The 23,509-nt window shown below is 38.7% G+C and overlaps 1 protein-coding gene across 5 annotated transcripts in view; it reads right to left on the bottom strand.

Annotated features, from left to right (window-relative positions):
* The window catches only part of epha8 (eph receptor A8), a 125,838-nt gene that overhangs the window by 52,753 nt on the left and 49,576 nt on the right, over window positions 1-23,509 (bottom strand). For all 5 annotated transcript variants that reach the window (XM_030420554.1, XM_030420550.1, XM_030420551.1 and 2 more), the window contains exons 3-6: window positions 20,125-20,178; window positions 18,871-19,014; window positions 16,848-16,997; window positions 12,835-13,150 (exon numbers count right to left, since the gene is read on the bottom strand). In XM_030420554.1, the coding sequence (XP_030276414.1) occupies window positions 12,835-13,150; window positions 16,848-16,997; window positions 18,871-19,014; window positions 20,125-20,178 (664 nt within the window). The remainder of the gene's footprint in view (window positions 1-12,834; window positions 13,151-16,847; window positions 16,998-18,870; window positions 19,015-20,124; window positions 20,179-23,509) is intronic.

Raw genomic sequence — 23,509 nt, 5'->3', positions numbered from 1 at the left:
ACCACCATTCAGCCGCCTGGCTCTGCTGCCGGGGACAGACAGTGTTTTTCAGACAGATATGTAACTGACAGTCGTTAGGACAGGCAGGATGGCAGACAGGATGACAGAGGTTTTCCCACGTATAACTGTGCTTTTTTTTTTTCCTCAAATAAGAAGCCGTACACTAACAGTTACCACATTACTGTTGCTTGGTCCTCTAACGTTACTTTGTTGGCTGAAGTGTGGATCATTCCCTTTCATCTGATTAGTGAAGGATCTGTGTAGCTGTCAGACTGTGAACACCATCAGACCGACACATTCCTGATCTGTGCCTCTGGCTTTTCCATTCACACAGACGCTGTCTCGCCTCTGGTGCAGCGAAACCGTTCCCCCTTTCCGCATCTGTAACTTTCACATTTTCATGTGGAGTATTGCTGCATGATATCCGGCATTGAAAGATCAGTGTGAATGGTGCTTTTGATTTGAGTTAGATGATTAGTTAATGTGAGCGTGTGTACGAGCTGTTTCGATCTGCTTGAATGCAAGGTAGCAGTGAAAACATGGTGTGGCGTTTCATTGATTTGGGATTTCCCAATAAGAAAGCAGAAAGGATTTGTTGATGAAGCTGCACACTGAAAAGAGCACCAAGCTGAAAGCCTGATGGGGCAAAACTAATCAATTGAACAAGTGGTACAGGCACAGCTCCAACGCCCATGCTGTATTTTTTTATATAATTGTCTGATACCTTCCTAAAGATGGTTTCTTTGAGACAAGATAAAAGTCACCTGAAAAAACATCATGCTTGCACAAAAACTGGATTGTGTTAGGTGGATGGTAAAAGATGGAACGGAAGTGTTGAATGAAAACGATTAAGTTAATTTCAGCTCCATAGGGTATGTTTGTATTTGCTGCTCATAGAAAACTAAGTAAAATTCCCACACATAAAATTCACCTTTACAATGATTTTTGATGATTTTATCAAGACATATCTAAAGGTGCACTTGTTTGAGGCCATGCCAATATTTTGCAATGAGCCCTCAATGTGGTGTCAAAACCCTGTGACAAAGATATGTAGCAATAAACTTTATTGCCTAGAATGGCATCAGTTCACTTAAACAGTAAACTTCACTAGAACTTTAAGAATTAAAAATCACCCCACATATCTTTTTCTGCTTCATGTTCTTTGCAACCAAACGTTTCACGTTGGCCAATATCAGAAACACATATACACCTATACATATATCTCTGCAATAGGACAATATAAGCAACCACTACATCGGTTGTGCTCTAGCATATGTATATGGCAATAAAAGAGGTGACTGGAAATGAATTGTCATCTGTCTTCTGAGGACGCAGTGATGTCTCACAACTGCAGCCAACCCATAACAAGCCCTGTCTGCCCCTCACATCGATACTCAACTCATGTGCAGGAAATCTGAGAGAAAGACATTTTTAAGTCAGTGTGTTCAGCTCTCACTACTTTTGTAGCTTCTAACTGAATCTCTTTAGTTTCATTCTGTTTGTACTTTTAAACATCTGCTGTTTTTGGACTGTTTCCTCATGTTCGCTTTCAGCTGTTTCAGGAGTCCAAAATCCTTCAACCATTACTATCTGTTATTGTAATTTTGGTTGTATTTTGGTTTTAGTCATTAAGTTAATTATTAAGTTACAAACTTCTTCAATCATTTGCCTTCTTCAAGGGTTGTGCTCAAGAGATGATCTAATGTAAATTGGATCTCATTATTTATCATAATTAATGATTATCCCTGATAATCATCAATTGTTATTGCAATTATTGTTATTTATTTCAATTGAATTCAAATTTAACCCAAATGTTTTATTAATGTTGAGTAAGAGCAAAACAGCGGTGTGGGGATTGGGACAAGCGTGTCATTGGTTGAAGATACACCTCATATTAAATCCTAGGAGAGGAGAGGAGGTCATATAGCACAACACCGGACCTGGTGGTTGCTGGTTGCAACAGTAATGAGAACAACCACAGTTCAAGTAGCTCTAAGTAGATCATGGACTGATGAATCCATGTACATCAAATTAAACATTACTTCAATTTACATCAATCTCAAGGTAAGTATTTAACAAAATGCCATAAAGCTCTATAATTCACAACAAACATTTTGGCTCAGTTTTTCAGATTTACCTTTATTTTGTTTTTTCAGATCAGTTTTGTCTGATCCTCAGGAAAAAACAATCTCATTCAACCTGCTTGATATTCAGAGTGTTTGTGTTTATTTCCCTGCCAGATTTTTCTCTTGCGATGCAGAGGCCTTCCCAGATCTCAGCAGTTTCTTGCTGGGTCCAGTTGTTATCAGAACCAACAGAAACACTGGCCAAAACTACAAAAACAGGCCCAAATTGAAACGTAGTTTCCCCCCGAGAGCAAAACTTATTACCTTTCTCAGAGTTCAAATGACGTTGAAAGAAATCCCTGGCGAAATGGTGTTAAAAGATTCAGATTTGAATGCATGTTGTTTTTGTGTCACTCAGTTTAAGTAACGTGTGTGTGAATGTGTGTGCGCTCACACCACGCAGCTTCCCCACCCCGAGGCATTGAGTGTGGGTGTGTTTCTGGAACCTCGGTGTCATTTGCCTCCAAACAGTAACAATGTTGTTGATCAGCAGTTGTTTACAAACCGCCAGGAGGATGGAACTAATTTGATCACTCCGTATTCCCCGGTCTCTCCCTCTCCGGAGACCGTTTCAATTTGAGCTCCTTATACGTTCTCGATAGCAGGCCGCCACAAGTTGATTCTGACAGCAATTATGAATATCGTGTTCCACTCAAGTGGTCGTGAGCCGGGGAATAATGAAGTTCTCACCAAATCATCTGTTCCCCAAATCACTTAACTGCATCTTCATTAGGAATTTTGCAGCCTGGAGGAAATCGTACAGGGAAATATGTAGCAGCTACACGATACTCAGTAGATGAGAGTATTAGATTTATATGCTTAGCTATGCTTTAAACTCTGCAACAGAGTTCACATGAATCATAAATGATGCTGTCTGTACAGGGGGTTTTCATGATGGTTTGAAATGTATTTAAAAAAAATGTACACTGAAACTAATATAATCTATCATTTCTACGAATACTGATTTGGCCATTTTAGTTGGTTAACACATTACACAGCATTTGACTGGTCAGGATGGACAAAAACAACACGTTCTCCTGCCGGAAATGATCTTTTCCAAATGTAGTCACGATCATGAAGAAAGTTTAACGGTTGTCGTTACCATTACCACCAATTCTAGTATTATGGTATGGTGCAGTTCAGTGTGTGGTTTGTCCAAGTGGTGCAGCCATTCTCCAGCAGAAGCCACTTCTCGACTGCTGTGGGTAGGTAGCCTACTTTATAAATAAATAAAGTAAATATGCTCTCTAAATATGAAGCATCCTTAAAAAATTGTTACAATGCAGGGCTGGCAGAGGGTCAGTTGGCACAATAAATCAGTCAATTCAGGGAACTACCTAGAACCATTTTGAATCTTAACAACACCCCTGGGCCACCATTGCCTTTTTTGTTTGGCCCTCCAAGGAAAAATGTTTTGGGCACTCCTGGTAAAATGAGAGTTTCTAGGTAGGCTCAGTTTTTGTAACATGTCATGAAAATGAAGATTTCATGTATCGTTTTAGTCATGCAGATTTTTCCCTACCAACGTTGACTCCATTGCTAGACTTGCTTCAACTCATTTTAGTGCTTATCTTATTAATCAAATTGCATTTCTTCCATGGACACCGCAGACTGACACTTCAGATCCATTCAGTGTTTCAACCTCAACTGACAACTCTGTTAAGTGCTACGACCTAGACTGCAACGCACTACATCTTACATGCAAACAATAAATATTTGAAGACATTCTAACCTGTTTACAATGTTCGTACATGCACATTTTAGCAAGAGTGAGCACACATTTCTTGACATTTTAATCAAATACTTGTTTAGTATATAGTGATTGAAAAATACAAATGATGTCTACACATTGCGTCCTCTGTCTGGCAGTCCAATTTCATAACTTTTCAATTGCCAATCATGTAAAACACAAAAAAGGAACAAATGCAAAATAACAAATTGTTTATTGCAATAGATGTCTATTCATTTTCTGTCAAGCGACTAATTCAGCAAATAACATTTCAGCAGCAGTTGAGATGTTTTCCATATTTTATCTTTTTTGCTAATTTACAAGAACCTAATGGAATAACAAAAATACTGAATAAAATCTTACAGTACGGTATATTAGAAGGCCAAGTCAGTGGTCTAACCCCTTTCTACCAGTTGAGTGTCAGCTGTTTTCACCTGCAGAGACCTTTTGGACCCAGGGCCAATGAGGGTGCTTCACCTTGTCAGACACGACCCTGCACAGCTCTGTCTCTAGAGTCTCAATGACGTGTGTGTGTGTGTGTGTGTGTGTGTGTGTGCGCGTGCGTGTAGGTGTGTTTGTGTGTCTCCACCTCTGCTTATGAACATCATGTGTTTGAAGTGGAAAATAGCAAAAGTAGGGAGGAGTGACAGAAAAGAGGACGTAGGTGTTGACAGGCTGGAGAAAGGACACAAAGCCCTCCTCTGTGTGTGTGTGTGTGTGTGTGTGTGTGTGTGTGTGTGTGTGTGTGTGTGTAGGTGTGTGTGTGTGTGTGTGTGTGTGTGTGATGAAATAAATATATAACAAAGGAATATTAAATCCTCCCTGTCGCCTGCTGCTGTCTTCCACTGATATTTCTCTGCGGTGCCACATTGGCAGATAATGATCACATTATGTGGCAGAGTGTCACACCTTTTCTCTTCCGACCCCTCACCTCTCTCATTTTACTTTGTTTCATAATCTCTGTCTCTCTGTCTTTGTATTTCGGATTCTTTTATTTCACTTCCGTTTTACCTCCTCACCTCTCCCTTTATTCATGCGACTTGTCTTTCTCTCTCCCACCCTTTTCGTTTACTTTTAAAGCCTCCTCCCTCCTCCCTCTCCTCCTCCTCCTCCTCCTCCTCTCTCTGACTGACAGGGAGCAGAGTTTGCTTAAAGTAGAGTCAAAGAGGCTCTGAACAATCCCACAATCCCTCACTGACTGCAGGAGCCAATAATTGTTGTCTGCTTAAGAGGGAGAAGTGATGAATTACATGACCTGCCACAGTTTGATAACACACGTCAATTTAAGGCTAAAACTGAGCAACAGGAACTTCCCTCCAGTCTGATTTCAGTGTGACATAACCTGATATGTTTGAATCTGGACTGTTTTCACGTGTCTTAAATGAATGTTTCCAAGAAAATTCTGATTAAAGAAAATCACTATCTGTTGTCTGTAGTGTGGCAATCTCAAGGATTTCCAGAAGTTACAATTGCAAGTGTATTGTTGGTTCCAGTGCTGCCTGCATGACAGCAGTCAGTTGTCAATGGGCAGCTCCATAACAACACCACATTTAAGTTGTCTGCACCTTTTTTTAAAAAGTTGTATTGTCCGCTGTTATCTGTCTTTTCGTTGTTTGTTTGGCCATGACTCCCGATGCTAGCAGAGACCAGGATGAATGAAACTGTTATGTCGCATGCGAACCACCTACTCTGTCTGGCTGACCAATCACTGCTGGGTGAACGCGTCACTAACTGCTTTACGCGCCGCTTGTGACATTTTCCGGAAAAGTTGCCACCGACACCCCATGAACATCTTTGGTGTTACAGCAAATGCAAGCTTTCATCAGTGGGCCATAGGTTGTCATCTTATATACTCATATCAGAACATTCTTACAAATATGGTGATTTCAGCTACACTGCCCAGTCCTACAAGTGCCATCCAAAAATACCAGATTCCTGGTTTTAAAAAATATATATATTGTCAAAATACTGTGCAGCATAAGATAATCCTTCCAGATCCAAATGTTATCAGATCCCAGAAATCACCTTGCCATTGTACATCTGGCTTTGACTGACATCGCAATTTCCTAAATCTAATTATTTGCTCTGGTCATGATTTTAATCTTTACAAAGGGATCAAACATATCTGAAGGCCATAAAAATCTATTATGACAAACAGCTAAATAGGCTATTGTGATGGCTATGGAATAGAAAAGGGCTTATTTAGTGGGTTGAATCACACAACTTCAATTACAATCAGCCTTGCAAAACGACTTTTATAAAAAAAAAAAGTAAATGAGAAGCAGCAAAAAGCAAATGAGTTTGTTGCTCTGCCCCATGAATAGCTTTCATTGGTGCCTGATACAATTTAGGTTTTCTGTACAAATGTAAATATGTCTTAGGCCACACTACTGTGGATATTGATGATGAAAACATCTGTGCTCAACCTTTTCATGCATGGTTTTTCTTCTTCTTCTTCTTCTATTAAAATAATAAAATAATAGTGTGTGCATGAAGGGGTTACTATGTGCGTGTGTGTGTGTGTTAATTCTGTTTTTCTTTTTTACATAATTCAATTAAATTACGAAAATTAACCACATGAATATCATGTGTTTTTCTTGTATGTTGTAAAGCATCACCATCTCCTGTCTATTATCACCAATACATATTCATTTTGAAGCAATATGTTTTCTCAAACCTCACTGACCCACTGACCAAGAGGTTGGTCAGCCAAAGCGTACTCATGTTGTGCCGCCAAACATTGTTTAAACCAGTTTTTAACTTCATTTCAAAGTCTAGAAAACTCATTTCATAATTCGATCGATACTGTCTTACATAAACACAGTTGTATTAATAAAAAAAAAAATAGTTATGTGTGTCTAGTGTTTATTCTTTGCCTTTTTCACTGGCTTTAAGTGGTGGGGTTCCCTTGGAAAAAAACATGGTGTCATATATTTACAAGCAGCATTTAAGGTTTAGATTCAAGCTAAATTCATTGTCATTTCTTTACATGAGTAAAAAAAACAAAAAACAAAAAAAACAATATTTGAATCCTCAGGATTTTTTATAATCATTACCTAACATGTATCAGTTTATGGTTTATCCACTTTTTATTCCAGCAAATTTTGTCAGACCTTTAAAAACGCATCACAGATTTGAGTTTTGGAATGTAAAACTTTTAATAAAGAATGGAATTTATTTCCAAACACTCATTAAAATGGTCGCTCAGAAAGCTGAAAATATGTTGCAAAAAATAATAATATAATAATAATAAAAAGATTTGTAACCGAGCTGTCGGGGGCTTCACAAACATCTCGCACTGTATTCATAAAGTGTCCTAGTGCTAGAAAGTTGCTCCTAGTGGCTTAAAAATTTGAGCGTTTTCTAAAAATGTTTCCTTAAAATTAAGATCTGGTACAGAAAAGGTTTTACAAAGCATCTTAGCCCTTAAGAGAGCTCCAACACTCCTCAGTGGTGCGCTCCTTTGAAATGGTTTGACACTCGTTATAATAGAATAGATAGGCCTCCTATGTCAGTGCCATATAGCTTCAGTAAAGAAGTGATACAAAATATATATATGTGATACTGTCAGATCTCGAAGATTGTTCTCGGGAAAATAAAAAGGGGAAAACTGCTTGTTAAGAGGTTAATATGGTTGTTTTGGGTATTGTGTGTGAATTTCTATTCTAGTAGCTGAATTATGTTAAACTCTAACATAAATCACACGAATGTGTCAGAGGCACGGTGCAGTTCAGAGTAGGAGGACAGGCTGTGGTCCATTGACTGAGCAGAGGAGTGAGCTAACCCACATGTGGGAGTACGCAGCACCCCCTTTCTCGTGTGTGTGTGTGTGTGTGTGTGTGTGTGTGTGTGAGTGAGTGTGTCAGGCTTGGATGGGTTGCCTGAGCTGAGTAGATGTGACCATCCTAAGTGTGTGTGTCTCATATCAGTGTGTCCTCGATCGCTCTCACTGTATGGGGCACTTTAGTCCATTCTTCACTGGCACCGGGAGGCACACACACACACACACATGCATACACATACAGTGAGCACTTGCACACATGTCCACACAACTACACACACACACACACACACACACACAGACTCAGTGTTTTGATGTAAACTCAAGTGGACGAGGGGTCCAGTCAACCACTCCACCAGTCTTTCTCCCTCCATCCTCCTCTCTTTTCTCCTCCGTCTTTCATTGCTTCCCTTCTTGTGACACTTTTAACGGCATGTCACGCAACCCTGCGCTCTCTCTCCCACACAGACACACACACACACGGACACACACACACAGACCATGCCGTGCTCTAAGCCAAGTCTCTGCACCTTTGTCAGGGGAGAACCACTTAAGCACGCTCATATACACACACATATTCACGCACATTCATGTCTGATCTCTCTCTCTCTCTCTCTCTCTCTCTGCACACACACATACACCACTTAAGCCGTCTTCCTTTCACCATCTCGTGCCCTCCCCGCCTCTCTGTGTCTTGTCTGGTCTCGTGTGTGCGTGACTGTGGCTTTGCTTTGGCGAGGGTGAATTAGCATGGCGACCCAGTTTGGTGCCAGAAGAGACAAGACGTCAGCGGAGGATATACTGAAGAGCTGGGTTTTTTTATTTCCCCTCCACTGCAAATCCACTTTGTGTGCCGGCTGCTGTGATGTAATGGTAAATAAAATAGGTGGTAAAGACATCACCTCCAGCTGAGGATTATCATGAGGAAAATGAACGTTATTGTCAGTTGCTATTAAGCTTTATTTCCCTCAAAAAAGATCACATCTTTAAATATCTTACACCAGCGTGTTAGTCAGTGGATAAAATCATCTCCATAAACAAAATAGGACTTGTTTTCCTTCCTCACCCCTCCTCTCTGCTTTCCTTATGGGCACTGTTTTGTGTTTGTGCTGCTGCTAATTGCCTGCAACTAATTATAGAAAGTCTGTAAGTAGCCCTCTGAACTGGACACACACACACACATATGCGCCAACATCCCACTTCCCACACTTTCAGACACATTCTGACGAGGAGCCCTCACTGTGTCGAACCGAGAGTGTGCTGCTGGCCTCGGCTTGGCGAGACACAACAGAGATTTGTGAGTGTGTGTAAGTGGCGGGAGGAGGAAGAGGGGGAAGGGGGAGGACGAGGGGGAGGAGGACGGGATGCAAGCGAACCGGTGTTGCGTGTCTCGTTCGGCTCGTTTAGCTGACAAACTGCTTTTAGCGTTTAATTATCCATCGCTCTGTGATTAATAGGTTTTAATTACTGTAACCCATGGCAACCTGAAATATGCACGGGTGTCCGCATGAAGCCAGCCTATCAAAACCCTACAAAACACATCAAAAAAGACAAAAACAAACAGAATGTGGTTTTTAAAGAAAAGGAGGAAAAAAAGAGGATCTTTGCATCTCGAACGTCTCACTTATTATTCATCACTGGCTGAATGAGCCTCAGCTGCCTCAGACACACAGCGTTTTTTCTCTGTTTTTACCTACTTGAGAAAGTGTTAAACCTCTGAAAAAGCGTTTGACCAGACCTTGAACTTCTTCATTTATTTTTTTTATTACGTGATCCACTGCCAGAGCTTCAAACAGAGTTTTTTATTCACTGAAAAGGTTAGAACCTTCCTAAATCCAAGTGTTGCTTCGAATGCTTTTTACATTCTAGAGACGTCAGTGCTGATGCTCTGAGCTCAGAATAAGAAGTTTCACATAGATAAATAAATGGCCAACGGATGCTTATATCTTTTTTTTTGAGGATTTTTTTTTTCTAAGTCGAAAAAGAGTGGTTCAGTAGATAAACATATTCAGCAATGGAGCATAAAAGAATATTTGATTCACAGCTGCAATTCTCTTGTCTTTGTCTGGACCGAAGAAAAACACTGCTGCTGGTAAGTGTTCACACTGGCTTTTTATCAACCAGCTCAGAGGTGTACAGAAGTAGAACTGCAACCATTAGTTGATTAAGAGACAATTTGTTGCCCTAATCTGATAATCAATTTGTTGTTTCAGAAACTTTTCTCGCAACAATGTCAAACATTTGCTGGTTCCAGCTTCTTAAGTTGTTCTTCATCATTAGACAGTTAATGATGAGGCTTTATGTTTTGTACCGGGAAACAAAAGAAGCAATTTGAAAAACCTCACTTTGGGCTCTGAGGAATCATGATTTACTTTTTATCACCTTTCTTTATATATATATATAAAAATATATCGATTGATTTCTTGTGAAATCAATAGGGGAAGTAATTGTTAGTTGCAGCCCTAATGTGAAGGTAACTTTTCTTTGGTCGGGTCCGGTCATTTTGCACTTTGAGTTGCCTTGTGTCTGAATTGTGCTATACAAATAAATTTGCCTTGCCTTGCCTTTCATGTAGATTCTTTTTTGCGTGAATTTAGTTTTATTTTCATTTATTTTTTGTGACTGAGTTATCTAGAGTAAATATAATAAATACAAATAATATATATCATTTTCATAATGCACTCTGAACAGATACAAGAAAGAGCTAATATGGCCTGGTTTTCAATTTCTCATTGTCTGTGATTGATACTCAGTTACAGAACATTATGTGCTTGTTCACACAACCGTCCTGGTAAATTTCCACTTTTAATTTCCACAGCTTTTATTCAGACTCACTTAAAACTTTTTTGAGGGGGTTATAAATATAAATCTATTATTCGATTATTTTAGTTTACATGATAAAAGTGTTAAGTTATTTTGAGGGCTGCTAAACTCTAAACTATATATATGTATGACGAAGAAATGCCAGTAGAAAACATTTAATGCAGATGAGGTGGAAGAGAGGGGGAGCATAAACTATAAACTCTTCTGAATACATACATGAAAGCAAATATTTTTATGATATATAGAGACAATAACCTTGCTTTACACCCCCCCAAAAATTAACTATCTATAAGTGCCTTTTTAGCCAGGACCCTCAATGTGATTACTTCAAGAGACTTTCTGGTTAAATAAAGCCATCAGTACTACGTGGAGTGTAAAGGAAAACTCTCAGTCTGACAGCATGTAATAGTACACAGCTGTGCCTCAAGCATTCATTTCATTTATATTTCTAATAGGTAAATATAAAAATGAATGAGGTGAGGAGACATTGTGGCAGTTGACCTGATTATGAATATGACATGAGGGCGACAACTGATTGGGCCAAGTCAGACTGGGTCTGTTCCAGTCTGGTTCAGTTGGTGCTGACAGTTGAGATACAATTATTCTGTGTGTGGAGTTTCTTTTTGTGTCCTTTCTGTCCTTCTGAAGAGTTTTGGGGGCACTTAATGTGTTTTCTTGACAGTGGACAGCAGAGAGATGACAGGAAATAACACTATCTGAGGATCTTGCAGTTGATGGTGGGCTCCTAAACCCCTTGGCCACCAGTCGACCCTCAGTGTGTGGTGTGAATCAGCTGTCGCCTTTCAGTCCCATTAAAATATTTCAAACATGTTTGATATTATTAATTGGAATCAGGACTGTTTGACATCATGAAAAACAAAACTGTACCTGTAAATTAAAGAGATACCTGCAATGTGCTGTAGGTAGCTTAGACTTTCTGATTCACTTCAGGTTTTAGCGCAGAGCCAGAGCTCACTCTGAACAAGTTCACTCACCTCCAGCTCTCTCTGGATAGTTAACAGTCGGATGGACCCTTAATTCTACTTCCACCATCTCATACTAATTCAGAAGTCTCCATTTCAGTGGAGATTAGCAATTTTAATGAATACATTTTTATCACGGTACAGGATTGCAGCAGAATTCATGCTCAGCTATACATTTAATTTATACACTCCTTCAGGTCTGCCCCCATCTTAAATCGAGACTGCAACTGGATCTTAACGGTCATAAATAGTAACAGGAAATGGAATGAAAACAAGAGAAGAGAGGATGTGACTTGTACTATAATACTGTGGTGAGGGGAGTGAGGAGAGGCAGCAGTTCTCACTTCCAACTTGTCAAATACAGTAGCTTGGTCAGTGGCTTTACGCCTCTGACTATGATGCTCTACCTACCCAGCGCCTGTCTAGTGCCAGTTTTGCTCCAGAGTTAGCAGTTAGCAATATTATATGCAACATCTGGTTAGGCTTTCAAAATAAAGTTCGCTCACAAAGAGGTCACATATTATGACTGTTATTAATCTTGTCAAACAGTCAGTCTTTGGTAAGGGTTAGGCACTGATTAAGGATTTAACCATACACTTGACAGAGTACATTATGAAAATAATCTATATTATTTGTATTTATTATATTTATTTTAGATAACTCAGTCACACACATTCTGCACATTTGCACAGGGACATTTATTATATATTGCACACGTCATGTATATACAGCGACAGTTACTGTATATAGCATGTTAGTCTTTATTCTAATGGTTTTTATTATATTGTTATTCAAATTGTTATTTTATTCTTTCCAATATCTCCCTATTATTGTCTCAATTTTTTTAGACTTCTCTTGTGCTGCTACTTATTTCCCTCTGTACTTTTGTGTTAGGTGGATAAATAAAGGAACATCTTATCTTATCTTCAAAACTTAGTTAGGTTAGGTTAAGGAAAAGATCACACTTTCAGTTAAAATAAATACATTCTGTCTTGCAATTTACGTAATGTAAGGTTTCTTGCCTACCAATATATATATATATATATATATATATATATATATATATATATATATATATATATATATATATATATATATATATATATATATATATCTATATATAATATATATATATATATATATATCACTTAGGAAATCACTTGACAGGGCCAACCTTCAGCACATAACTTGATTACATTTTTATTGAATTAAAAGGTTTTTTCAATTCAAGCTAAAGTCACATCTGCTGTCACCCAGTCCTGTGATTGGTCTTTGCGTTCCTACATCAAACAAACCGCATCAGCAGTGGCTTGTCTTGGTGGGCTTCTTTGGTCTGCAACAGTGTTCACACCAGCCTCAACAAACCGAACCAAGCACCCTGAGGCAACTTACCCACGCAGGAGTCTCTGTGTTCTTCGAATCCGGCCGAGCACACACACCTCCCGATGGGCACCAACCACTCCCCCTCAGCGCTGCAGTACATCTTGGGTGTGTCCCTTTCCTCTGCGTGATCCACACACTGACCCCTGACCTCCACCAGAGAGGATGAGTCGGCGCCCGTCACGACATCGGTGAACACCGCCAGGTTACGGTTCACACCCACGCAGCGTTTGTAGTACACGCGCACAGAAGTGAGGGCGATGCAGGCGCCGATGTCCTGGAAGGCCAGGTAGAAGCCTCGTCTGCTCAGGGGGCCCACACCTCGTATCTGCATTGGAGTAGAGGTGATGAGTGTGATATTTAAATGTCAGACACAAACGATCTGTTTTTGACAACAAATATAAAAAATGATGTATCATTTATTTGAGTGTGTGTTTGTCTGTGTGTTCATGTCTCCCCTTGTGTGTTGCCACGAAGTCAGTTGTAGAAACACAGTCATACTGCAAATTCTCATCAGTTTAGTTTGTTGCATTTGTTTGGTATACCATACATGTGTATCTCGACTACAGACTACATTTGCAGGGAGGTGGGTGTAGTGGCACAGCTGCGCCTCTCTAAGCCGTTTAAACAATGCAGTGTAATTTGGTGCTTGGAATTGGCACTTGCACCCAGATGAATGATAATGGTGCAAAAACGCAGTGAGATGCTGGCTCAAATATATTTTTTACAAATGGACTTGCAATGTCATATTTCACATATTTATCATATGTCCCCATTTTACAAGATCAACTGCAGGCAGCTAAGAGACAGCAGTATGGAGTTTGGAAGGTTCTCTGATTTTTTTGCACACTAAAAGCTCAAACAGTGGCTCCCACAGTGCTTCCGGAACAAAACAGGGCGAACAGTGTGAACACAGGCTTAATTTAATCTCTGGACTGGTGTTTGGTGTTTTGCTTTGGCAGCAGTCATTAATCAACTGCTTCCCTCCCAACACAGAAACACTGATGTTTTTACATTTTCATGCGCTCGTTTTTCATAACATAACAACATCAACATATCATATCACAGCTGACTATCTTTTTAACACCCAGGAGCAGATTCAAAAGATTTTTGTTTTTCAGAAGTTTATTGGGGAAGAAAAATAAAAACAGCTTTTCTTGCAAAGTTATTGCTGGTTTAGGAACCAGTCTAATTGATCCTAATTGACTTTTTAACAACTACTTATAATGGTTTATGTCTTTTGACATGGTGATGTATGATGCTGTATTCAACCTGCCTTTTTGTTTCTTGCATTTTGGATTTTTGACATTTGGACCTAATGTGCATAAAAGATATTTGGAGGAAGGCCTCGAGTTCTCGCGATTCAACAATCCTCAGTTGCCTCTTTTCTTCAGCCATCAGGCACTCTGCCTCCAGACTGCCTCGACTCACCCTGCTTCTTTTGGACTTTTAAAAAATATATAATGTTTGGGAGCTTTTTAATTCCAATAACTGATTAATACCATTGTTGTGTTAATTTTAAGCAAATACACTCACCATAGAGATCTGGTGTGATAGATTAAATTGGCCACATAATTGAATTTTTTTAAATTAAATGTTGACTGAGCCTTAAAGCAGCTACCTACAACGTACATGATACTGTACCACCATAGCTGTATTCTAATTGTGCATTTGTAATTTGTAGGGAAAGCTGTAAACTTCAGTTTGTGTTCAGCCTGACAGAAGGCCTGTCCTGTGTTTAGATCTTAGTATCTTCTTCATAGGAAGAGTTTTGTATCCTAAATTTGAAAGAGAAGTATATTCTGATGTACAGAAATCACAGATCTAGTATGTTTCTGCTTTTAAAGAAGCAATCTGTACAAACATCATTGCTGCAGCTCAATTAGTGGCTTTGTTTTCAAACTGATTTGATGGATTTAATAGATTTTTCCCCGTCAAACTGACTCTCCATGCTCCCAGTAGTAAACACTGTGTGCTAATTAGACTGCTAATTATGAGTTTTACAGATCTTTCTTGGCTATTATGAGGATATTTTTGTTGCTATTTCATGTGGATGCCAGGACATAAACATATGTTGTGTCATGTTGCGAATTAACAGATGTCACTGAAGTTTCCTCAGGCACTTTCCTTCTCTGTGTTCGTACTTACGTACATACGATGTCAGTTACTGGCAGATGATTATGAGGTTTCAGCTATTTTGATGTGATTTTTTCTCTGGAAAATCATGCTTGTGGTATAAGTCAATGTGCGGTAGAGACACAGTTGTGGTGATATTGGCGAAAGAAAAAAAGTAAAATCACTGCGAAGATCTAATCAGACATGACATGATCAGATCATTCTGAGATCATCCATTTTTATTTTAACTGTGACGATTGCCATTTATTTGCAGGGCCCTGAGGAAAAGGATTAAAATGAGAGAAGATTAAAAAAAAAAAATACATGCAAGTGAATTTCATCCTTTTTATGAAATAAAAATCATACATTTTGAAATGGATAGAGTCGGTACTATGCTACATGGTAATATTTTTGAATTGAATTGAATACAAAATAGCTATTAAATATCAACATCATTGCATTCAAACATGTACTGTGGGGCTTCCATCAGAAAAGCCAAACTACTGTGTGATAGGCACAGGCTACTTGTGTGTCTGCAGCTGAAATCTTTGATTGATTGATTGATTGATTGATTGATTGATTGATTGATTGATTGATTGATTGATTGATTGGGTTCTGTGCAATACAGAAATAACAGCTCTAAGTAACAATGCAACATGATATCAGCAACAAATGTCTGCACACACATTGCACTGCATGTTGAGCCTGGTAAATCTACAGTACACATTCTTTCACGTCCAGCTTAACAACTGAAAATTACATTGCATTTACTCCCTGAGGTGTGGGTGTCTTAACTTACATTACCTGGCCCAAATTTCTTGATGTGTGTGTGTGTGTGTGTGTGTGTGTGTGTAAAAGACACTCCCTACTTAAAAAAAACCTTAACGAAATCACATTTAAGCATGAGGTTGGTAATATTCTACGTTTTCTTACTGTCAAGTATCTCCAAAACCATCAATGAATGTATCCTTATTATACCTTAAAAAGTATTGTGTCTATCACCACTCAACAGTGTATCAAATGTGTATTAAAATTCCCCCTAAACTCTGCTATTACCTCATGTTTGATTAATGTTTGCTAAAAACTACACTGCCCAGCTGTTTTAGGGAATTTTTAAAAATGAAGCCTTTTTAGCTGCTTTTAAAGATTTATGCGTCAGTGGGAACCAGCAGGCTTAGAGTTGAGAGCTACTGAGCATGTAGGGAAATCAGAAAGCATCGAGAGTTGAACTAACACATTGTGTTTGGTCTTTCCTGGGATCGGTTTTCAGAGAAAAACGAGAAAGAGAAATGCCACCCATATCTTTCAAAAAGAAGCTTCACAGTTTACTGAACATCAGCTGTACCAGTACATTCTGTGTGCTATTGTTGTCTTATCAACTTAGAGGTAACATATAGCATGTGTACCAATTCAAAACTCATTAGGTAAAACATACTATTCTTATACTTAGACTAAATGTTTCTTGGTCAAACTAATACATCAAGCATCGTCTGAATGTTCACCCTGTGGCATTGCTGTAGGAACAGGCAAAGCCACTGTAAAATCAAAACTACAAAACAAATTTAAAGACTCTGTACAATGAATTAGACCATGTCTTTCATATTGTCATCTGTGTAACAATGTAAGGTATCAATAACAGAGTGGTTCCATTCTCCAGTATCAAATTAGAAGCTGTTATCAATATCAAAGTATTTCCCATGATACTGAACAGCATAAGTGATGAGACTGGAAGAGAGGTTCTGTGGCTGGGGAGGTTTCCAACTTGTTTTGAATTCTTGTGGAAGTGTACGTGCTCAGAATTGGAATATACCTACAACCCAGAGTGAGATGTTGCTTCAAAGAACCTGGACTGACATTTACCTGTTATATCAGTCAGTATTTGTGCTGTTGTTTAGTGTTGTTGCTCATACCTCAGTGTTGAGCTTAAGCCTGCGGACTCCAAGGTCCACCCCAGTGAAGCTCTCATCAGCAGCGATGGTGTCAATCTTAATGAACTGGTTCTCCCGTATGGCCGAGCCTACTGCTCTGTCAGACTCATAGTAGTACAGGTTGAAGGTTTCCTGCAGAACAAACAAGTATGAGTACTGTATCAAAAAACCCTTGTGTAAATGCAAGCGACAGACAATAAGGACAGACTGCTGGTGTGACACATGTTGAAAATGTGTAAATCCATCTGACTCTCCAAGAATCATATTGTATACCCCGTATTCCACCAATGCAAGTCATCCATGTGCTTGTATTAGTTCATAGATAGTTGTTAGCTAGGTTGCTAAAAAAACATAATAAACAAAATGGAAATGTTGAAACTAACAAGCTGAGGTGATTTTTCTTCTGATGTTTAATTGTACCAAATATCTTCTCTCAAGACCGAATGGATAACAATCCATTTTTTATGTATCCAACACAGAACAAAGGTGTTAGAAATTGCATTTGGTTTTCATCCTGATATTAGTACTGGAAATTACAAAGGTTTATGTATGGGGTCTATTTTGATTTCACCTGCATTTAACAACTAATAAGCATCATGCAGTATTTAACTTGGCTAGCATTGTATTTAGAGACTGTGAATAAGAAAAAAATAGAGACTGAGCTAACAGAGCTAAAAGTGTCTTATATCTAGCCGTCACTGTTTCCTTTATCTGAAAGCAAGGCAAACGCATTGTTGTGCAGAGACTAACCTTAAAAGAGTAGCATTCCTCACCCATAACATTGATGTTACAGAGACAGAGAAATCTTTCCACGCATGTTTCTTTCTTGTTCCACCCTCACCTTTATTACCCACAATGCAACTTGATTGCCTGCTGTTAAGTCAGAGATTCTGGAGTGAGTGTTATGCATGGATGTACTAAGAGAGGTCAGCACTCAACCTAGTTGGCAATTTGTCCCTGTGGCAGAGCATGGTACTACAGTGTCAAAGTCACCTGCTGCCCAAAGCATTTTTCCCATATAACATGATCACAAACACATCCATAAAAGTTTTAATAGGACACCTAGAAATGCAAACATTTTTGTATTATTAATTTTTGAAACTATAAAGATTTTGTATTAGTGAAACTTTTGATGAGTAAGGAAAAGTGGTTTTCACTTCATACCTGTGAGGTATCTATGGACCAGCAGCTGAAACACTAATGTAAATGTGCAGTGTGCCGCACAACAAGGAAGCAAAGCCGGGTGTAATTTACAATTTTCCCTCAGGTGAATGGCCCCTGTTTTTGAGTCTAATTTTACATCAATGGCTTCATGCTAGTAGCAGCTATGGAGTTCTGGTAAACTCACCTCTATATGACTCCAGACTCCCAGATTGTTGTCATTTTCAAACATGTAGTCTTACAAAATATTAAATCATCACTAATTAGAAGTTTAACACTCACTGACTAATTTGCTTCAGCAGTACTGTGTCAAAATTCTTTATATGGCTATTTTTCAGATATGCAGTAGAACTTCAGATGACTTGGAACTGCCAATTTGTGTGTGTAAAATCAGTGAAGATTTCTCTTTAACTTTACACTGACATTGTCTGTCCATTCTGTCGGACTGAGTTTTTGTTCAGCTTTTTTTTTTTTTTTACTTTTTTGTGGAGGTCAGTTTCATATCCATCTTCCCCAAAATGTGTGCCTGCTCTGTATTTGGTCATTAAAATCAACTCAAAACCCAGCCTCAAAGCAGCCACAGGTTCTCATTTTCTCAGTTTTTGGATGTTGATAATTATTTATGCCCGCTACTCTACTGCTTAAGTGTTAGAAAGTATGTCAAACTCGCAAATGGTCACTATAAATGAGAAAATTAGGAATCAGTATAGTTTCTTAATCACATGTGAGTCTTTGAGCTTTTTTGAAATTTAAACAGATGTCATCTCAGATTGTGAATTTTTGCATGCTAACTGTGTAGTAAACACAATAGGAGTTATGTTATGTGGTTTTTAGAGCTCTCTACCTTGCAGGTGCCCAATACTCCAGGCATGCTGTTACAGTCTCTCAGGGTGAACTTGACCTCAATGTAGATCCTCCTCGCTCCCTCTCGAGGGATCCAGATTGTCCTCAGCCAGTTGTTCTGGCTGGGGCTCATCACGTTACAGACCTGGTTCAGAGAAAGTGTTATATGAGCAACTCCAGCAGCAACATACATCATCAATAAAAACAAAGATTACAGTCTTTAAAGGTGCTATGTTCTCCTCAAATACTTATTAACTTTTGGTTCTGGTTTGTGTAGTAAAACAATTTAATGTGTATCTAAGCATGACCCACCTTTATTTTTAAAGACTAACTGGAACTGGGACCGGAAATAACAGTTTTAGTATTCATAGTTATTTTCTTTTGTATCATAATTACTTTAATTTATCAATTGACCCTTTGATGTGCAAGCTCTGCAAACACAGGGCCAAAATGACCCGCATTCATTTCTTATGTTAAGTTCTTGCATAGCTTAGTGCTCCTTGCCATATCTGTTGGAAACAAATGATTTAATCACTAATTATTCAAAGTAGTCATTACATTTCTTGTTTTTGATCATTATTTTCATTGTGCCTTTCCTACTTTATGAACAAAAACTGTTTTTGTATTGTAATGTCAGGTTTACATGCATGGGTCAAAAATAACAAGTGTCCCACGATGACCCACGAGTACTCAGTACTCAGTATTCACTGATCGGATTCATTTTCAATATCAACATTTAAGAAGCTGCTTAAAATATCTAAATACATGATCAAAATTGTTGCAGATCAAGTTTTATGGCTATCGACTACTCTATTAGAATACTAATCATTTCAGCTGTATAACAGATAATATACAGTAATTCAACAGGGAACTTTAAATAAAGAATTTTCTGAGATTTTATTTTTGTGCCTGATCAAAATTGAACTGAAAACAAACCACTATCTCAAAGCCACAAACTGAAGTGCAACCTTGAAAACAAGGAAAATAATATGACGTTGTCTCTTCTTTTGTACACCAGCAGGAATTGTTGTATAATCTTTAGTTTAAGTTATTGTACCTCACAGTCAATCAACCATACAGTGAGAAAATAAGTGGTGATAAATCATCCATGGTTTGTGGGTTAAACTCAAGCTTAATTTATGTTGAGAAAAAAACCCAGTTTCCATGGGATCAAAGTGATATATTCCACTGAAGTCCTTATAATAATTAATTCTAATAACACATTCAGCCCCACTGCAGAGAGAACATTACACACCTGGTACGTGTGGATAGGACTGAAGTATTCGTCCATCTCATTAATGGCGTCCCACTGTGCAGAGAGAGAGAGAGAGAGAAAGAGCGAGAGGGAAAACATTCTTGGGTCAGTCACATGTACACGGCTGCACGTTTTTTAGATTCATATGCAGCAAGTCCTTCAGTTGCTGTCTATATTTCCCACATGAGCGCCTGTGCCTATGTGTCTCCCTAACCACATCGGCAGATTATTAGCTTTGACTTCAAATGAAACGTGTGACAACTCCTGTCACACAGGCGGCAGTCATGCTATTGTAGCAGGTGTATGATATTCTCTATTTGAATCTCTCAGAAGGCGAACAATATGGTTGAAATTTCCAGATGATTTGCAGTGAATTCAAACTTCACTGCAATCAACATAACTGAGTAGGCGCAATGCACACAAAACAGACTTTTGCGTGAGGTTAAAAATCCACCTTCTTATTCATGTTAAAAAGGGGTTTGATGTTGGTTTTAAATATGCAGATAGTCTACGCTGGTGTTCTGACGAGCAATCGCACATGCAATCGTGTGTTGTACATTTCAGCATCTTGGAATTCAATTAATGTAATTCCAAAAGGATGCATTTTCCTTTAATGAGAAGTCCCTCATATGTGATTAGATTTACATTGTTTACTGCATGCCGCCAGAGTCCAATAATTGAATTGGGAGGAAGAACATTAACATTAAATGTGTTGCTATTTCTAGACGTGTTAACACGTTAATGTATACCTACTAGTATACATTCAGCACCAGGAGGAAACTAAGTCACAGAAAGGAGTTGGCTCTGTGGAGAGAGATATAAGATGTACCCAATAAGCTCTGTCTACTGAAGGGGAAGAATGATATCAGAAAATATTCAGAATTCACATAGTATAGGACGCCCAAGAAGATTACGTTCAACGCTCTCATTTGTTAGAACGCATCAGTGTGTATGTACACAGACACACTGTTGCCTGTAGGACGAGATGATTGAAAGTAATCTTCCTTCCATGTGCAGATCTCAGTGCCACTCACCACACCAGTCAGTCTATATTTCCTCAAGTGTTCAAACAGGAGAAGCGTAAACAAGGTATTTACATATGCATGCATTTGCATTTCATTTAGCAAAGATACATTCTAAACTGTGTAGTGAGTTGTCACTTCAACTGTCAGGTCCCAGATAAACGCCAAAGTCAGTCAGTCAGACGTTCTTTAGTTAGATTTAAGTCCTAATCAGTAAAGTAAAGAATTGGGTATATCCATCCATACCAACTGTCTTAATGCTCTTTGTTTTGGTACGATGTCTGTAAAGGTCAACGTTCAAAGCATTTTTTAGAATAACTCAATCTACATGGTGTTCCTACAGACCGATTTTGTGTCTCTTTCACCTGTGTTTGCTCAGAGACGAGTGTTTGACATTGTTAAGTAATGGTAGATGAGTAGCTGTCGATTCATTCCCACACTTTAGCCCAGACTGAAACATCTCAACATCTATGGTATGGACTGCCATGAACCCTGGTAGCTGACCTGATAAAGCATGCACCACATATCAGGGCTGAGTTCTCACTACCATTCCAGTTTGATTCCAACCTGGGCCCTTTGCTGCACGTCACCACATCACTCTCTGCCACCAAATCTGTCTCTCTCCAGCCTTCTACCAGCTATCACTATCAATGAAGAAGTAGAACATGCTGGGTCTCCAGAGAATGTATCCTCCTAACTTTGGTGCCCCCCTTGCTTTTCTTCATAGTTACAGTTTGTAGTTTTGAGTAAAAAGCCATACAATTTGGTTCAGAAAAATATATGGTCCCCCTCAGACAAATTATTACTTATTTACCACATTTTTTTGATCTAGTGCCACCATCCATTCATTTTTTTTAATTGTAGAATTGTTTGTGTTTATATCCAAATACCTGCAAAATACAGATGCCATCATAGATACTGGTCATAATGGACAACACTGGCATTAAAACAACCAGTTTTACCAGGTCTAACTTCCTTTTAAAGGAAAAGTTCGCCCCATGCCAAGAGAAAGTTTGGTCAAGTTTCGTAGTCCACAAAACAGATTCACTGCAAAAAAAAGCACTGGAGCATTCCTCTAACTAACTGAATTGAATGAGGACTTGTACTAAAATGAAAAAGAAAAATACAAAAATTGAAAGCAGAGAGAGCCAATGAGGATCTCTTGGCTTCTAGAGACTTGGATTATGCTGGAGGAGATGTATGGAGCAAAAGTATGGGAGTGGTTTTTGGCTGTTTTATTTAGATTTTAAAACAAGTCCTCATCTTCTTCAGCTTTAAGAATAATGCTCCAAAGCTGTTTTGCTGTGAAGCTCCAGAAATCTTTTGTGGACTATGAAACTTCACTCAACCTTTCATTGGCATGGGGATAGACTGAATATGAACTTACCCTTGAAGCACAATGTGCAGTCCAACATGATAAAAGTTGCATGCTTTACTCATCAAAAGCTTACTGCTGCAACAAGAAACTTTGCATCTTCTTCTTATGGTTCTCGTTGTCAGTGCAAATCCAGTTGCACAGATACATAGAACATAAAAAAGTAACTCACCACGGCTCAGTCATGGAGGAAATAAGTATGTTTTGTCAACTGGTTTATTCATGGTAACACAGAGACTCAATTGGAGGGTGTCAAAAGTTCATGCAAACAGCTTAACCCAAACTGCAGGGGCTCAAAGGGATTTTGAGAGCAGCTTTCTTCTTTCTCTACTCCTGTTGGAACAGCATATGTTCATGTCACATGGATCAAGTGGCGGCCATTCACTAATAATAATAATAAACAATAGGATGGCAGTTAACAAACGAAACAAAGATGTATTCGCGTTTAGCAGAGTGACATCATTTGTGATGATTTCATGGTTGGAATTTTCATGCAGGTCCACTGGTGCAAGACACTGAACACAGATACGGCTGCACAATGACCAGCAGCAGGAGACCGGCTGAACTGATTGAGTGTAACTGTGTAAACAGGGCTGAACTTTCCTGGGGGCCCTCCTGAACCTCTTTTTTTTTTCATAACTTGCCAATGTTCAAGTCTGAGCAGAATGCTGGACACCAGAAAAACAGATATTTATTCAAAATCCCAGAGGAATTGCAGTTTAAGCACCTGTAATTTTGAAATAGAGGTCTTTGAAATAGAGCATGTGTACAGGAATTTAATTGGTCAGCTCAAAAGTGGGCATGGTTTATCAGAATGACTTGGATCTGCAGAGGAATGCAGGCCCTCACCTACACTACCCTCATTCATGTTAGTCAAAATATGCTTTTCTTTTTGTTTTATTGTTTGTTTGTTTTAGATCTGATTGACTTGACTTAGATTAAATTTACTGTAGCTATGGAGACCACAATGAGTCTGGGAAAAATGCAT

Source organism: Sparus aurata, chromosome 6, assembly GCF_900880675.1.
Source record: "Sparus aurata chromosome 6, fSpaAur1.1, whole genome shotgun sequence".
Taxonomy (NCBI): Eukaryota; Metazoa; Chordata; class Actinopteri; order Spariformes; family Sparidae; genus Sparus; species Sparus aurata.
Note: the sequence above shows the minus strand (reverse complement) of the source record. Positions and strands in the feature narration are given on the sequence as shown.